The 13925-nt window shown below is 43.1% G+C and overlaps 1 protein-coding gene across 1 annotated transcript; it reads right to left on the reverse strand.

The window, feature by feature from the left end:
• Positions 1-895: 895 nt before the first annotated feature.
• On the reverse strand, positions 896-6931 carry PDCD2 (programmed cell death 2). The gene is made up of 6 exons (XM_042987575.1): positions 6571-6931; positions 5796-6038; positions 5306-5437; positions 3871-3974; positions 2597-2710; positions 896-1834 (listed from the first exon to the last, which is right to left on the reverse strand). The coding sequence occupies exons 1-6, from the start codon at positions 6851-6853 to the stop codon at positions 1676-1678; spliced, it is 1035 nt and encodes a 344-aa protein (XP_042843509.1). The 5' UTR covers positions 6854-6931; the 3' UTR covers positions 896-1675.
• Between the last annotated feature and the right edge of the window lie 6994 nt (positions 6932-13925).

A 13925-nucleotide genomic window follows, 5' to 3' on the forward strand; every position in this document is an offset into this window, starting at 1 on the left:
ATAGGGCAGTCTTCCATTAAAAAAAATTCCGTGTTTTTATGCACGTCTTCCTTATATTCCTCTTCCATCTCTTTTCCTTAAAATTTACAGACCATTTAGCTGGTAGTTTCTTTCAGTGTATGTTTTGCTATTTTCAAATTCATGGTGTTATTCAGCCTGTTCTTCTGTTCTCTGTATTTCCTGCAAATGAGTAGCTGCATCCAGACAGAGGCTTGATACCTTTGTAAAGACTACAGAAGTGCCATGTTCTTTTGTGAGGAGTCAAGTCTCTGGTGTTCTCTCTTCTCTCTCTCTCTTTTAACATTTGTTTATTTTTGAGAGACAGAGCATGAGCAGGGGAGGGGCAGAAAGAGAGAGGGAGACACAGAATTGGTAGCAGGCTCCAGGCTCCGAGCTGTCAGCCCAGAGCCCAACACGAACTCGAACCCATGAGCCGGGATGTCATGACCTGAGCCAAAGTCAGACACTTCACCGACTGAGCCACCCATGTGCTCCATTTCACTGTATTTTATACACAAATCTTTTTAAAATATAGGTACACATATAACATGGGCTAACAAGCCAGGACTTGCTCAGCTAAAATTACAGTCAAATAGCCAAGCAGTCGGTGACATTAACAGATGGTGTAACATCCAAGAAGATGTACTTAGGGCGGCAGTGCCACTTCCAGGCCAGCGGGGATAGGTGTGGGAGAATATGAACCAATGTAGATTAGCTGTCGGTCCTCAAGCACTGACCAACAGCAATGTCCTTCATGCTTGCTTTAGTCCTGGGCTGGCATCACTCCTGTTCAAAGACATCACTGTAAAGCACTCGGGGCTAGGAGCCTTAGCATGGTTAACAGATTTGGCTGACCTCAGGGCCTTCCCTCAGGCTGCTGTGTCCTGGGCTAGATTTCCCTAGGGAAATTCCAGCGCCTCATTCCTACCTCCTTCCTTGGGTTTACTTCCCATGTGGTACTGAGATAGAGGGGAAGACCATCATTCTTGCCTTGTAGTCTCTTTTGAGCAGTGCTGCTGGCTGATCAAGGTTGTTTTGAGGTAGAGCTTCTCTTCAAATTCAGTTGAAGTCCTCACACGCACCAGCCTATTTTTCTCATTGTTCTGGACTTCTATGTATACTACAGCCTGTCTGATTACCAGACAAATCTCTTCAGGTTTTACCCAAATAATTTTCTCTTGGTTTTAACACTGCAAATTTTAGGAGGAAAAACACTCTAATAGATTGTCTTAATTAGGCAATTAACCCACTTTTATTCAAGTAGAAAGAAACAAACACAGGTAAACCAATCACTTAGTCTTACCATTCATAGTTAATTAGTTCACACCAAGTATGTACCTTTCCAGATTTCTGTGAACATAAACATATAAAAATACTTTTATAAAGGATATGAACATACTATGAATATCTTGGTGTCCCTTTAAACCTGTTATCTTACTTGATGTGCATATAGGTCTGTATCATTAAGACTGCATTACCTTCTGCTGTAGGAATACACCAAAATTTATTTACTTGTCACTGGACATTTTTGTTTCACTAATATTTACACATTGTAAACTCACCAAAAACAACATCTTTGTCTCTGGTATAATTATTTCCTTAGGATAAAGTCCTAGTAATGGAATTGCAAGGCCTAAGACAGTATGAGCATTTGTAAGGCTTTATGATGTGGTCTTTAGGGTGTATCTGTTATATCTTGCTTCCAAACAAATTCCTCTGTGTAGCCAATCCCCAGTCTGCAGCTTTCAGCACAGGTGAAGACAGCCACAACACCCCAATCGACACTCGTGCCCAGAGTGTCGGCCTTCAGGTAGTTGAGCAGCTGAGGCATGACCTGAGGAGAGGATGACACAATTAGGTCTGTTTTCAACATACCTTCCTTGCCAGGGTGATAGGGATCTTGGGTGTTTCAGTCTCCAGCTTTGACACTAACTTAATTTTGGATATAGTTTTCACAATTCATTTTTTTACTCAAGAAACAAGTATCACCTACCACTTTGTAAGGTTAGTAAATCCACAGTACAAGAGCATTTCTACCCAACCCAAATGGATTGTGATAACAGTTCCTTCTGAAAACCCACCTTCATGATTATATCCATTTTTTCCCTACCAAATCCAAAAACCCTAAACTGAGTAGGGCCTCTGAAACACTTCCTGTCACCAAGTACAAAGGCCGTAAGTGCCAGAACAAGAAAAGAAGGTATATTTAAAATTACAAATGTAACAAAATGCAGACACTAAAAATGATGATTTAACCATACCGAGAGGTGGGGAGGGGTGGTCAAGATGATAGAAGCAACTACATTTAAATCCTTTTTATTGTACAAGTCAGTCAACGGATAATGTCTAAAAACTAATAAACTGACAAGTTGTCAGAAAAAGCACATTATTGAGAAAGAGAAAGGACTACCAGATAAAACAGTAAAAGACATTTCCCTCCAGGGAACAAGGTGGGACCAAGGTGTCCCTTAGGTGGGACAAGGCACTTGCTGTAAATAACAGGACCCATGTGCATATGTTACTTCAGTGAAGTTTTATAGCATTTAATTACATAACCCAGGGTGACTATATATTAGAATACTTTTTGAGGTCATACCTGGAATTCAAATATTCTCTTGGCACCACAGGGGCAATCTGGAATATCCTTTTCTTGAGGGATATTTTCACCAGAGATCCAGATGGGTGCAATCCCTCTGCCATATCTGAGAACCTAAAATCAATCAGGATCATGTTCAAATCACAAACATCTCACCTAAGTCTCCCTTGGTAGCATGTGCTTTGATAATCTGGAGAAACTCTGCACATGCTCCTACACGAGTTCCCCTCACTCATCTGAAACACAGTGAGGTTCCCTCACCTCAGACCTGGCATCATTAATGCTTTCTCAGTGTCATCATTTTAGCTTATCTGACTTGGGTTATCAAGATCGTATTTCATAAAAGATGATATGGTTAGAATCGGAATCCTAAGAGTATTTTGTGTAGTTTCTGAATCCAAAATGTAGCCCAGAGTTTGTGCTTACTTTCACAGATAAAAGGAACCTGTTTTAAACTCAGTTAAAAATTTTAAAGGGACAAATGCCAAGTGAAACACTTGTTTAGATAAATACTACAGAGATAAATTTCATTAGGTGTTATACATCAACGGAGTGGCCTTCCTGTTTTGTCACAAGCATATACATTGCTAAAAACTACCTTCTCGGTGTTTAGGACCCGGGTCTGTTCTTCCCATGATCTTCTTCCCCTGGGTACTTGATTCAGTGACTGCTTTATAGGAGTTTAGCTGAGTTTCCTTCAGTGATTTAGGTTTACGGCGAATGTCTTTAAGAATGATGTTAATGGAAGAACAGAGATGAAGAAGAGAAACGTCTGCTGAGCACTTGCTATGTGCCTATACCCTCCCTTCATCCGCACAACCACCCTGTTTTTTCACACTGGAGATGGAGTGACATCAGAGCTTATAGTGTAACTCAAGGATCCAGGACTCTCGCCAACACCAAAGCGCATTTTTCTTTTCACAAAACCAGGGTTTGTGTCACATGTCATGTTGGTTTCATAAGCAAGAGTTCCCTGTAGGACACATGGGCAAAAATATTTTTTTCTTTCTGCCACTGGTGCAAACTTCTTGCATCACAGGCAGTATCTTATTCATCTGCTAGCTCTGATCCTTTCTTTAGACTACAGACCCTACGTGATAAACAGTACAACCTGTAGTCTTTCAGTAACTACTGAAAGGATCAGCAGACCATCTGTGTGAAGGATTCCTGTAACAAGACCCTAGCTTTATTGTAGTTATCTCTTTTCAGGGGTTTTACCCTGAAAACACCACCTGAAAAGAACATAAGAAAGAGTTGTATGAATTCTAGTTTACCTGTTCTGGCTCAAGGGCTATTTTAGTTTTAAACTTCTGGAAAATTTTATCTTCCCTGGATTCATGTTTTGCCATGGAATCCAATTCCTCCTCAGGTACTTCACCTGAAAAATCATCAATGTAACTGTTAGGACAATAGGAATAATCCCCATGCCCTGACATCTTCCACATGCCGAGGAAAGGAAATTTCAAACAACCAACTTAGCGTTAAATTGGAGTGAAGGCCAGATGTTCCCACAGGCTTTCCCTGAACTTTTAATTCATTGAAGTTGGTCCTTCAAGACCATCTGACTTTCCAGGCACTCCACTTTACTGTGTAGGTTCCTAGTAAGTACCTCTCTTTAAAGCTTCAACTGAAAAGAACAGACCCAAGTCCTGGGTTTAGGACTTGTGTCCAGCAGAGATGACAGGACACCCAGCAGATATTGACCCTTTTATTTTCACTACTGCCCTTTAGGCATCTGGACTCTATCTCTTCGTGTTTCATGCATTTTTCCCAGCTGTTATACTCATTCAGCCATCACAAGCTCCCTGTTGACCTACCCACTTGTTCCTCATACCCCTCTCCAGGAATCCCAGCTATCTGAACCACTGCTGTCCTCAACAGAATTTAGTCTGGGTTACACGTACCAAAGAATATTTTTGATATCACCTGAATATGAACTATAAACCAGTGAGCTGATATTCTAAAGTCTATTTAGATTCTAAAACCTACTTTTGTAGTGCCTGAGGGCTCAAATTCTGGAGTCAATATCACGTGAGCTCAAACTACAGTTCTAAAACGTTAACAGCTTCGGTTACATGACCAAACAAATTACATGGAAAACCTCAAATTCCTCACTGCAAAATGAAGTACAGTTTCTAACTCTACTGCTTTCAGGATTTTAATGAGATCACGCACAAACAGCCCTTGATACAGACTAAGTGTTGGATAAATGTTGGCTACTAATCTGTCTCTTAGGTATTTGCTTTGGCCTAGGCACTACACCTAGAGTGTGTTCATCTCTAGATAACCTGTAAAACTGCGAATCTGAAACCGGCCACACGAAAGAGAAACATTTAAACGACCCTGGTCACCCGCCAAACACTAAGCACTCTCACTTATTTGATCTCGATCTGAGAAACCTATCTTGGATCCAGATGAACGTACCAAGTTTCAAGCATCTTGTGGAGCCCTACCCAAATGATCATGTGGATACTTGCCCTGACATGTCTTTATCAGAACTAGAATATATCTGATACATATGCCAAGGAGGGGAGGTACAGGAAGTGTATTTTCAAATGATATAATATTTGAATAGTATAGGCTACATACTCCAAAGTGGGTTAACTTTTCCTATCAGTACCTACCTCTTTTCTTGACATACTGAGCCTTTTCTTTCAAGCATTATATTTAATCACTTAATGAATAAAGGTTCTAAAACTGATCCCTTACCCATGCTTCCTATAATTTCTGATTCATTTTCTTTTTCAACAACTTCAGGTGTAATCTCATCTTCTGTTTCTATTACAATTTCAAATTCTGGAAAAAGGAAGTTGTGATCCGGAATTGTTCTGTCCAAATATTCTGAAACAAGAAAAGGTAACTAGCATAATTACTAGTCATTCAGTTTTATAGAGGGTCTAATAATTTCCCATTTCTAAAGCATATTCTATGTAGTTAACATTTTTGCCAAATAAATATATGTAGTTCCAGCATTTCAGGTTATGGGTCATAAATTAAATGCCTGTATTGAGGCAAGTGTGGGACATAACTGAGTAGGTGGGACGTCACAGTTCCTTTCATAGAGCTGTTCATATCACCAGTTACCAAAATTTTGGAAAAGTATCATACTTTCTTTAATCTTAACTTTTATCCTCAAAACAAAAAACCTGGGTTGACAGATGCTATGAAACCGAGCTGAAACTTACATGAACTGACTCACCTGACTGTGTACAAGCCTGCTTATGTCCCAATCTCCAGTCTAGAGTCTGATGCTCCTTACTGCAGTAATGTGCCTTGTGACATCTGGAGCATGTTTTGGGGCCTAAACAGCCACAAACTCTGCAGAGATGAGCACCAGACTTGAGCTGGAGGCACACAGACTCTCCTGTCTCTGGAGGAGGATTCTCAGAAGGTGGTTCATAGGAGTAAAAGTCATTTTTCCTGGGTAGCTGATTTCTAAAAACTGTAAGAAAATGAGAAGAGATGTTGTAAATACCGTAAGTAAAACAATATAGCAATCCAAATATTGGAGACTCTGGTCCACACAGGACTGAAAAGACCACAGGTTTTGATTTCAGTGATCTTATTTTCCGAAAGGGGAGAAAAGGGGAAAAAAAAAGTGAAAAAGAACAAGAAACCAGTTTGGTACCCACAGCAATTTGAATTGGATCTTTGGGCTTATTCAATATAATTAAATAATGAGACTAACAGTTAAGTTACATTGATTCTACACAAATATGGAAACGTTATTGGGCCCAGCTTTCTAAAAAACAATTTTCATTATTTCAGTATAACAACGCCTACTTCGTACCACTCGATTAAACTCAAAAGCTGGGGCCCAGGATGCTTGAGGAAGCCGAGCGGGGGGGGGGGGGGGGCGGGGGCCAGGCGCTGCGCTGGACTCTCCACCGCCCCCCCCCCCTCCGCCGCCGCCCCCAGGCGCTGCCCTTCGCATACGTGACCCGGGCCCTGGCTCGGGAGCAGCGGCCGCTCACCGCGCAAACCGGCGCAGCACGGCGGCACCCGGCAGCAGAAGAGGAAGAGGCAGCGGTGGAAGGCGTCGGCTCGGTCGGGCAGCGGCGCGTAGAGCTGCAGTAAGAAGGCCAGCGGGCGGCCGCACAGCGCGCAGGCCAGCTCCTCTGGCCCCGGCAGCCCGGCAGCGCCCAGCCACGCCGGCCGCCCGCCCACCTTGCTTGGGAACTGCTCGCTGCGCAGCCGCCACGCCGGCGCTGCTTCCACGAAGCCCAGCTCAGCCGGCCCCGCGCTGGCCACCGCCATGCAGCTGGAAAGACCGGCCACTCGCAGGCTCGGACTGTCTGGCCGGAAGGCGGAAGTTGGCCACCGGAAGGCGCGCAGAACGGCGAGTCAGAAGCGACTGGGTAACAAGGGAGAGGAGGCGGGACTAAGGAAATAGCCCGATGTAAGCACGCTCTGTGCGACCCTAATTTCCGGTCCCGTGACGTGAGGGTGGGGGTAGCTTTTAGGGGTTAGGGGTTAGGGTTAGGGTTAGGGATTTATCCTAATGAGCCAAGAGGAGGTGTGTGCATGTTCACCAGCTGGTTCAAGTATTTCAACTGTGTCCTTGGTTTTGGTTTTTTCCTCTGCCCTGCTGTTTGGACTTGTCGGCCATTGCCACTTCAAACACTGAGAGTTTTATTTTTTTAAGTAAAAGTTTACAATAAAAATTCAACTAGAAATGCAACAAGTGTGAAACTGCAATCTACAAAAGTGAAAAGGACCATGGAGCTACTGTCCCTGCTCCTTTTCCTGCAGCAGCCTGCCACCTGCACGTGGCAGCTGACACTGGGAGCTGCCTGTGGGCCAAAGCCCAAAACCTGCCCGTGCGGGGCCAACGCCTGGCCATCCCATTATCCTGGGCCCCTTCTCCTGGCGCCATGAGGATTTTATTGGCTGTTTCTTGTTTAAATCTCAAGGAGGCATGAGCGAATGTAGGTGGGATTCAGCTATGGCCCAGATGCTTCTATTTCTAGTACCTATTTTATAGCAAAATTACATCTAACATGTCCTTTTTTTTGAAAACAAGTTTCTTTAATTTTATTTAAACTTTATAGAGTTAAAACATATAATGGGGTGCCTGGGTGGCTCAGTCGGTTAAGCCTCCAACTCTTGATTTCAGCTCAGGCCATGATCCCAGGGTCATGGAATCGAGCCCCTCATCCAGCTTTGAGCTGAGCGTTGAGCTTGCTTAAGATTCTCTCTCCCTCTCCCTCTGCTCTTCCCCTGCCTGCTCTCTCTCTCTCTAAAACAAAAACCACTAAAACCACCAAACAACCATGAAACATAACAACATTCTTTCATCTTAGTGTTACCTCTTTAGTGTTATTTTGTTTTCAAAAGCACATCTTAATCATTCTCGGATTCTTAAGCAACTAAATTAAGTTCTGTTTTACTGAAAGGAAAAACAATATGAGAATGCTTATTTTTAAAAACTGCAATCTTGAAATTGAGTAAGCAACATCCCTTCTAAGATTGGGTATTTGTAGATATGAATTGAGTTGTGAGGGAGAAGAGCTAGTCTATTCTCTGTCCATTGAGGCTAGGGAAGAGTGAGAGCCCCGCTCATGGGTAAGGTAGCTTTGACTTCTGGTTAGGTCCACAGTACAGGATATGTAAAAGCAGATTGTTGAGTAACGGTTTGCTTCATGCCAGTGACAACCTGCTCCAACTCAATTGTTCTTAGTAAACTTTTCTTTCCAGCAGTGGAGTCCCAGGCTTTTTAGAGAATCCCGTGACTTTTCACACCACAAGTTTGTGATACATACAATTCAAGCATATGAAGATGGGTAATGCCAGAGACACTTCTTCAAAACTGAAACTCATTTGTGAGATCTGTTTCAGTTCCTACTGTAGACACCTCTGTTTTTTTATTATTAATTACTGAAAACATTTAACTTGGAATCAATTTATTATGAATTCTAGCATATTTTTAGATGTTCAAATCTGTGCCCTCTTTACCCTGAATTACTGTCAGAATGCTTGTAGTCTATGGTTCAGCTTTAGTTTCTGTCTTTACTACAATGGATCTGAAAACATCAACTTTCATTTCAGGGATTGATACGACCTTTACTCCTCTGTCTTCCTAAGTCTCTGAGTGGATGTTCTCCAATGTGATCTTTTTGGTCCTCATGCCCCCTTCCTACCCCTCTGTTGAGGTACACACCTCCCCCTGGATATGATCTAGCATCTCCCAAACTGTCATCTCAAGGCAATGTTTTTGTTTTTTTTTTTATGAGTCTTTATTTTGCTGAGGTTCAGATGACGTTCCCTGTGACTCACTTCATTACCCCCAAGTAAAAGGAGCAAGCCAGCAGTTCAAATCTTACCTGTGCCAATATTGCAGAATATCTGCATTGAATGAGCCCTGGTGAGTATGAGTCATTTTGCTGCTGAACACACATGCTCCCACACTGCCCGCCGTTGGCCTCAGATCACCTAGACACTAGACTCTTCCACCTACAGAAGGGAATTTACAAGGGCCACTTAATAATTTTAGGTCTATAAAGAGCAAAAGGTGTTTTCCTAAAACACTGAGGAGAAAATGAGGCTTAGCAGAAGAACTGCCCCTAGGTCACAACTGCAGGACAGTCTCTCATTGTGTATTATTGGTGGGAATGGCTAGTTTGTCCTTTGGAAGCCACCAAGAACAAGGACTCTTGGAACCAAGTCTCTACTCAACTCTGGACAAAAAATTGGCATATTTGACATCCTTACCTTTGTTTAGGGCCTTTAGTGGTTTTGCACAGCCATCACAGCCCCGAATATGCAGCCAGACATTTGAATCTCCACAATCCACACTGGACCTGTCTTTTGGAGTCTAGTTTCTCATTATTCTCACTTGATATGCCTTATTTGTTGGGCAGGGTCAGGGGCTAGGGACTGGGTCAGGGTCAAGGTCAGGGTCTTGGTCTTGGTCTGGGTCTAGGTCAGCCTTACATTCTGGGTCAGTGTCAAGGTTGATATTTGGGACAAGGCCTTGTTCTGTGTCAGGGTCAGGGTTTGGCTTTATCATAAGTGGCCCCCTTCCCTATCTTATGTCTCTTCTCTGTTTCTCCTCTTTCTGAGCCTCTAGGATGGAGAGGACTCTCACGCATTCGGAGTTGATCTGGGGAGCACTGGTTTCTTGCCTCTCAGTGTTGGGCTCTAAAAAAAAGAGTGAAATATCCACCTGGTCACTGACTGTTTCAAATTCAACTCGACTCTGATCATGGATTGTGAATAGCCTCAGAGATCATGCAGGATCCTTCCACTGTCCCTCCTGGGAAGGGTGCTGCTGACTCCACTCTGCCTGGGTGTTCCCAGGTTCCAGCACAGCTCTGACCCATGAGGGCACTCAGTAGACATATGTGGTTTTATATAGGATGAGGTGTGGTGACTTACCAGCCCCCTTCTTGTGGGCTGGTGGGGCCCTCCTGGCACTGGGTGGATCCTTCATCCCATCTGAGTGATCACCAGTAGATAATCAGGTCTCAGACAGGACAACCATCCAGGCAGGCATCTGTGGTCCTTCAGCTCAGGGCAGCCTGGCTCCTGACAATCCTCATGGCCCATTACTGAGCTGACTGTGCTGCTGGGCAACTTAACAGGTTCATAGGCAGTGTAGACAGTTCCAGTGTATGTTTTCATTCCCAGCATCTGTGTGGTTGAGACAAGCACCTCCTCTCTCACTCTTAGCCTGCCAAGAGCGGCAATAAACCTCCAAATACAGAATGTGGCCCTGGCTACAACGGGCATACAGCAGACTGGCTCTGCAGTCCTTTGGCCTCCAGATTGTAGTATAAACCTTTGAAATGCATACTTGTTAAGAATCAAGGAAATAGGAACAACTGTGTCTCCTAGTGAGTAGTTTCTCACTGAGGCTGTGGGGTCTCAGAGAACCACATGCATGACCCAGGGACCGTGGCCTCCAGAAAGCCTGCCAACTGGGGATTTCATGCTGTGGAGTAATCCTTGGGTCTCCTATTGCTTCACTGAGCAATAATTTCCTTACTATACATTTGGTCTCTGCTCTTTGTAAAGGAGAGAGAGGAGACTGTAATATGGACCAGTTTGTTCGTTGAGAATGGGTGATTAATGTGGTCAGGGGGCAGGTGTGACTCCTGGGCTCCCTCCTTCCAGGGACACAAGTGAGGTCTGTGTGTCTTCTAGTCTCTGAGACTTGAGGACCCAATGCCCAAAGCAGGAGCCTTGAGTTTACCACCAACAGCAAAGTTAGTTTTTCTGCAGCTGGAAGAGTGTTTTGCCATCGTGGGAGGACAGCAAGAGCACTGGATGGACCACTGCAGTCCCTGGCCCTAAGTGAACCCCTTGCTTTCTTGGGCACAGCAGATTACAGTGCTGTGCAGTTGGCCGTCAGTGATGTGGAGTTTGCTGCTTTCCCAAACTGGCATCCATTGTCATGCCCAAGTCCAGTAACTTAGCTTGCCTTTGGGAACTACATCTCGCTTGTCTCCCATGCAAACAGTTCCAGAGGGCAGCCCCCACCTCCCATCTGCCTCAGTGTTGGGCACATGATCCGAGTCTAGCCAACCCCATCTCCATCCTCTGGGTGCTCTGATGACTTCAAGGATGAGAATGTGACCCAAGCCAGGCCAAAGATACTTAACCCCATGACTTTTCAGGGATCCTAAGGGAAGTAGAAACCTTTCCCAGTAGAATGGACAGTGAGTGGGTGTCAGCCTGGAGTTGCTGGAGGCCCCAGACACAGTGAGAGAAACCTCTGAATGGAGCCTCCCCAAAGGCATTTGGCAGGATGGAGGTTTGGAGAGGGTCCAGGTCACCCTGGGAGAGTGTGAGCCCCTGGGCCTGCCAGATCCAAACCCATTCTTAACGTGCTTCTGGCAAGTATTACTTTATTTCTACCATTAAAAAATACTAAGTTATTTTACCTCAGTAAGTATGTTCATTTGCTTGCAATTCAAACAGTCATAGCTGACACATCAGGATCAATAATCCCCGAGCCCCTCTGTGCACACTGTCCTCACTGGGTGGGCCATGGCTGGCTCATCTCCTCTAGGTTTCCAGTCTGATGCAATAGGTTTCTCTTATTGGACCTTTAATTTCTCCTCTCTTTCTAGTTTTCTTCATAATTGTCACAATTAATGAGCCAATATTAATGTGTTATTTTAACTGAGGTCTATAATTTATCCATGTTCCCTCTGTTCTACCTTTTCCTGCTCCATGACATGTAGTCAGCATGTCGTTTTGGGATTTTCTTTGCTGTGACAGTTTCTCCAACTTTTCCTTGTTTAGATGACCTTAGCAGTAGTGAGGAAAACTGGTTGGGCATTTAAAAAAAATGACTTATTGGGGCGCCTGGGTGGCTCAGTCAGTTAAGCTTCCGACTTCGGCTCAGGTCATGATCTCACGGTCTGTGAGTTCAAGCCCCACGTCGGGCTCTGTGCTGACAGCTCGGAGCCTGGAGCCTGCTTCAGATTCTGTGTCTCCCTCTCTCTGACCCTCCCCCATTCATGCTCTGTCTCTCTCTGTCTCAAAAATAAATAAACATTAAAAAAATTTTTTTTAAAAAGTAAATAAAAAAAATTAAAAAATGACTTATTGGTTTTTAAAATAAAAAAAAACCCATTTTAAATATTTTCCCGGTTTTGTAATTTGTTTCAGGAGGAGAATTTAGTGGTCCATCACTTACATATATAACACCCAATGCCTATCACAAGTGCCCTCCATAATACCCATCATCCATTTAGCCCATCCCCCACCCCACCCCCCTCCAGCTACTCTCAGTTTGGCCTCTAGTTAGGAGTCTGTTTTATGGTTTACCTCTCTCTTTTTCTCCCCACTATGTTCATCTATTTTTTGTTTAGTAAGTTTCACATGAGTAACATCATATGGTATTTATCTTTCTCTGGCTTATTTTGCTTAGCATAATACACTCTAGTGTCATCCATGTCATTGCAAATGGAGGCATTTTCATTCCTTTTTATGGATGAGTAATATTCCATTGTATATATATATACCACGTCTTCTTTATCCATTCACCAGCTGATTGACATTTGGGCTCTTTACATAATTTGGCTACTGTTGATAGTGCTGCTATAAACATCGAGGTGCAAGTGCCCCTTCAAATAAGTATTTTTTTATTCTTTGGGTAAATGCCTAGGAGTACAGTTGCCGAGTCGTAGGGTAGCTCTATTTTTAACTTTTTGAGGAACCTCCATACTGTTCTCCAGACTGGCTGCACCGGTGTGCATTCCCACCAATAGTATAAAAGCTTTCCCCTTTCTCCCCATCCTCCCCAACATCTGTTGTTTCCTGAGTTGTTAATTTTAGCAATTTTGACAGGTGTGAGGTAATAGCTCATTGTAGTTTTGATTCGTATTTCCCTGATGATGGGTGATGTTGAACAACTTTCAATGTGTCTGTTGGCCATCTGGATGTCTTCTATGGAAAAGCGTCTATTCATATCTTCTTCCCATTTCTTAACTGGGTTATTTGTTTTTTGGGTGTTGAGTTTGATAAGTTCTTTATAGATTTTTGGAACTAGTCTTTATCAGATATGTCATTTGTAAATATCTTCTCCCATTCTGTAGACTGCCTTTTAGTTTTGTAGATTTTTTTTCTTCACTGTGCAGAAGCTTTTTATCTTGATGAGGTCCCAATAGTTCATTTTTGCTTTTGTTTCCCTTGCCTCTGGAGATGTGTCTAGTAAGAAGTTGCCCTGGCTGAGGTCAAAGAAGTTGCTGCTTGTGTTCTTCTCTAAGATTTTGATGGTTTCCCGTCTCACACTTAGGTCTTTCATCCATTTGGAATTTATATTTGTGTATGGTGTAAGAAAGTGGTTCAGTTTCATTTTTCTGCATGTTGTTGTCCAGTTTTCCCAATACCATTTGCTGAAGAGACTGTCTTTTTTTCCATTGGATATTCTTTTCTATTTTGTTGAAGATGTGGACCATATAGCTCTGGATCCACTTCTGGGTTCTCTATTCTGTTTCATTGATCTGTGTGTCTGTTATTGTGCCAGTACCATACTTTCTTGATGACTACAGCTTTGTAATATAGCTTGAAATCTGGAATTGTGGTGCCTCCAGTTTTGTCTTTCTTTTTTGGGATTGCTTTGGCTATTCAGGATCCTTTCTAATTCCATACACATTTTAGGATTGTTTGTTCTAGCTCTGCAAAAAATGCTGGTGGCACTTTGAAAGGGATTGCTTTGGATGTATAGATTGCTTTGGGTACTAGAGACATTTTAACAGTGTTCTTCCAATCTGTGAGAATAGAGTGATTTTCCATTTCGTTGTGTCTTCTTCAATTTCTTTCATAAGAGTTTTCAGAGTAAAGTCTTGTACCTCTTTAGTTAGGCTTATTATTAGGT

The sequence above is a fragment of the Panthera tigris genome, chromosome B2 (genome assembly GCF_018350195.1).
Source record: "Panthera tigris isolate Pti1 chromosome B2, P.tigris_Pti1_mat1.1, whole genome shotgun sequence".
Lineage (NCBI taxonomy): Eukaryota > Metazoa > Chordata > Mammalia > Carnivora > Felidae > Panthera > Panthera tigris.

Coding starts and splice junctions, on each gene's coding strand:
- PDCD2 (XM_042987575.1), bottom strand. CDS start 6,853: ATGGCGGTGGCCAGCGCGGGGCCGGCTGAGCTGGGCTTCGTGGAAGCA. Junction 3,975..5,305: donor AGAAATTATAGGAAGCATGG/GTAAGGGATCAG, acceptor ATGATTTTTCAG/GTGAAGTACCTGAGGAGGAA. Junction 1,835..2,596: donor AGAGAATATTTGAATTCCAG/GTATGACCTCAA, acceptor TCCTCTCCTCAG/GTCATGCCTCAGCTGCTCAA.